The sequence below is a fragment of the Elephantulus edwardii genome, unplaced genomic scaffold (genome assembly GCF_000299155.1).
Source record: "Elephantulus edwardii isolate Elephantulus edwardi_28Jun2011 unplaced genomic scaffold, EleEdw1.0 scaffold00006, whole genome shotgun sequence".
NCBI classification, from domain to species: domain Eukaryota; kingdom Metazoa; phylum Chordata; class Mammalia; order Macroscelidea; family Macroscelididae; genus Elephantulus; species Elephantulus edwardii.
The window spans coordinates 34,975,994-34,980,173 of NW_006399756.1; the positions used below are offsets into that span (position 1 = coordinate 34,975,994).

At 41.5% G+C, this 4,180-nt stretch overlaps 1 protein-coding gene across 1 annotated transcript in view; it reads left to right on the forward strand.

Moving 5' to 3' along the window:
- TLL2 (tolloid-like 2) overlaps nucleotides 1–4,180 on the forward strand; it is a 186,126-nt gene that overhangs the window by 129,297 nt on the left and 52,649 nt on the right. Inside the window, exons 6-7 of the mRNA XM_006880077.1 lie at nucleotides 262–440; nucleotides 1,467–1,572. Coding sequence (XP_006880139.1) covers nucleotides 262–440; nucleotides 1,467–1,572 — 285 coding nt within the window. The remainder of the gene's footprint in view (nucleotides 1–261; nucleotides 441–1,466; nucleotides 1,573–4,180) is intronic.

Sequence of the window (4,180 nt, forward strand, 5' to 3'; positions counted from 1 at the left end):
TGGGCAGTAAGGGAGCATAGGGTGTGTGGTTTGTTCTGGGAAGACAGACTCTTCAGATCATCAAAAGAACCCATGACTACCAAAAAAAGGACATGAATCATTTTCAGAGAGAATTTCTGAACTGAATGGGAATTGCATTTGAAAAATGTGAGCATGTGCAGCTCTGAAATTCTGTTTCTTTCACTTCATACGAGGGGGGGGGGGGGAGAGAGCGCGAGCGCTTGTCTCTTGATATTCCTGCTCACTCTTGCACTTTTCCAGTTGCTGTTCATATGTTGGACGCCGAGGAGGAGGTCCACAGGCCATCTCCATCGGGAAAAACTGTGATAAGTTTGGGATTGTGGCTCACGAGCTGGGTCATGTGGTTGGATTCTGGCATGAGCACACGAGACCAGACAGAGACCAGCATGTTACCATCATCAGAGAAAACATCCAGCCAGGTAAGGATGAATTCAGGCCATGCTGACTCTGGAAACCAGGGAGGCAGTATCCACTGAGTCAGCATGGAGGGGTGGACAGGGGCTGCTGGGAACTGACCATATTTTCTTACTTAGTGTAGAGGCAGGAGGTCTGTCATGCTTGCATTTGCCACCAGCACAGCCACTGGACACCTGTGGCCCTTGTTGAGAGACTATCTGCCAGGTCTGGTAGCATAGAGCGAGACTGAAATGCTATTCCATGTTGTAAAGAACAATCAAATCCGGGCCTATTTCCTAAAAGGACCAACGAGAACACAAATTGAGCATCACAATTGATAAGCTGGAGACACAATGAGAGAGAGATTTCCTGCTTGAGTGACTTTGCATGCATTATTTTTTCTCATCTTTTTAAATTTGAAATCCAGTTAGGATAGATATATGCCCATGTAAAGACGAAACTTCTTTGTATAAATAAAATATATTCTTCCTCAAGGCAGACAAGTGTCAATATTTTTAAAAATGGCTTCTCATGTGAGATTTACTATTTAGAAACATTTATAATTTATATGTATAACTCTTTAAAAAGCAAATTATTTTGCAGAAGTTTATATTGAACATGAAGGAAGCTGATTGAATAATATACTTACCTTAGAAATATTTCTGAGAATTTTAATGGTGGCCTATTTGGGACTGAACTTGACTCTGATTTATTTTCTTTATTTATTTCCTTCAACTGCAGAATTTGAGGTTTGGAATTTTTTTTTTTTTTAATTTGGGACAAGCTGGTCATATCCACTATGTCTGCAAACAGTTTAGGAATTTTGAGTTAGGTCTGGGGAGATTTGTTGGGTGTTGAGGTTTGGAGAACATAGGATTTGCTCTGAGTTTCAAATTTGCAGTCTACTCAAATGGACAAGAACCCTATTATTTGATTGAGTGGATTAATCGGGATCCCGGAGTTGCTATGGGCCCTCCTTCTGCCTCCTCTGCCTCCTTTCAGATGCCTGCCTTGGTTTGCAAAGACCTTAACAGAGTGTTGTGTCACAGGTCAGGAGTATAATTTCTTAAAAATGGAAGCTGGGGAAGTGAGTTCTCTGGGAGAGACGTACGACTTTGACAGCATCATGCACTACGCCCGGAACACCTTCTCAAGGTTGGAATCTATGACTTGTCTGTGTTTTACTGTGCCTGCTGCAGCTCGGATTGAGTTCCTGGAGGTTTACAGAGAGTGGGACTCTGCATGCTTCTAGCAGGGCTGGCCCGTCTGTCCTTGAAATACCGCGGCCTCTGAGCTGCAGTGAAATATAATCTAATCAGGTTCCCACTAATAAGATTGAATCCCATTGTGAAGCCAGTGTTCCATCATGCCCAATGCCACAAGCAGCAAACAGTACATGAAAAATAATGGAGAGGTTGGCGAGGTTGATAACTTCGAGCCTCTTAGAGGTGAAGGTATATTCAAAAGAGTGTCCTTGATGTTAGCAAAGTGGTCTCACCATTTCTCCTTGGCGAATCTTGGATTTTTTGGAAGCTAGGACCATATCATGGTTAGTGGAACTGTAAATCACCAATTCATTTTAGAGGTGAAGAAAATGAGGCTCCAGGTGGCTTGTGGGCTGTAAGCATCTGGGCTTGGATCAGAGATCCTGGTTGCCCAAGTATAGGTGAGACAATTGCCTTATCAGAATTCTGATTAATTTATCCTGTGAGGTACCAAGTATTAAGTATTTTCATTACTGTTTCATCATTTTTTTATTTGTCCCTAATTTTTGAAACATATATGAAAAATGTCCTTCCATTTCCAGTTTTCTTTTAACTCTTGACTTAAACATGATACTCAGTATGAGTAATTTCTCTCTAGGCACCTTCTTTTAGGTTTGCTTTTGAAGCCAGTTTGTTTGCTTATTCATCCATTAATTTCTTTTGTCATTACAAATGATAGATTTTAGATGACTTGTAATATAGATACAATATAAAAAAAATGGAAGCTGAAACTAGAGAGGAAGAGGTGATAGGGTAGAAAAACTAAGTAGATGGTTGGGGTAAATATTAAGATGTCATAAGTCATATACACTTGGTTGGGGTTGACTGTAAAGTCTGCCCTGAGCTTCCTAGCAGACATAGCAAAGAGGGGAAAATCTAAGCCTATACAAATTAAGGGAAAGCATTTGTTCAGGAGATACACAGCTCCCAACAGTGAAAGGGAAATTGTTTACTAAGCCAGGAAATTAAAAGATGAATTGCATTGGGAAAGTCTGCTGTCAGGGACCTCTCCAGAATACTGAAGAGCAACAATGTCAGTCTAGTGATTAAGGTGCACCTGATTCAGGCATATTATTTCTTGTCTTTCTTTAACAAGTATTTCTGATTTTCTGTGATTTCTTACTCATACTCATACCTCCCAGTCAACCATTATTTAAACCAGCATTGCCAATGTGAATCTTCTGTTTTGTTTTGTTTTGTTTTGTTTTGTCAGACCAGCAGAAACCCACGGACCAAATACAAGAAGTGTTCATAAAAAGTACCTAGGGTTACTAGAAGCAAGATTGGCAAAGCGATGGTGCTTTGAGATGATGCAAAGCTAGCAGCAGGCAAGCTTCATAGAAGGCACTGAACATAGGAAGACTTATCTTTCTGCTACCGTTACATTGTTTATTGCTGGAGAACAATTTATTCTCAAATTTAGTGACTTCTAACAATAGCTTATTATTTTGTGCAGTTCTTTGGGTCAGCATGGCTTGTTCTTTGGTTTCCTCTGGGAGAGTCCAGGACGGCCAGTCGCACGTCTGGTAGTTTGTGCTGCCTTTCCCATGGAGCCCTTTTGTTCTCTTGTCTGGTTGTCTGAGCTAGAGTCTCAGAGTTCCCAAAGGGCGATTTGGAGCTGGACTGACACATGGATTTCTTTGCTACAAGCCTCTTAAGGTCTGGGTTCCCCAAAGGCCTGAAATAGTTTTTGCTACATGCTGTTGGTCAAAGCAAATCATAAAGCCAATTCAGATTCAAGCAAGTGAAAAAATAAATGTCACCTTTTGATGAGATGAAAACAAATAGGTCTTTCTTGAGAGGGTGAAACCAACTTTCTCCTTGGAGGCTAGGTCTCACATTGTTTGAGCAGGAGGCCAGGAGGGACTGGTTTTTTGAGAAGAACATTGTGTTCAGAAGGGTGGAGGAACAGCTCAGGAGAGGAAGACTCCAGATGAGATGAATTGATACAGTAACTGGGGCAATGGGGTAGGTGTGTCTGAGTCAGTGAGACTGGCTCAGGACAGGGCAGGGTTCACGGCTGTTGTACATAGATTCTCTGTGAGTCGCAGGCAACTCAACAGCACATAACAACAACAACAACAAAAATTTACGCTAATTATTTAATACTACTACCTTCTTCCCTGATTCTGCCCGGCGGCATGCTGTCTGTCTCCCCTCAGCACCTCCCGACCGATTTTGGCTCCGCATTGGGCTTTGTACCTGTTGGTGACAGAAATGAAGCTGGAGATAGAATGATTGAATTTTGTACAATCATTGACTTACTCATTGCAAATACGTTTTATAAGAAACATAAACGCAGGCTATACACATGGATTTCACCTGATGGTATGCATAGGAATCAGATCGATTACATCTGCGGAAAAAAACGCTGGAGAAGCTCAATATCAGCTGTGAAAAGTAGGCCAGGAGCTGATTGTGGAACAGACCACTAACTACTCATATGCAAGTTCAAGCTGAAACTGAGGAAAGTTAAACCAAATCCACAGGAGCCAAAA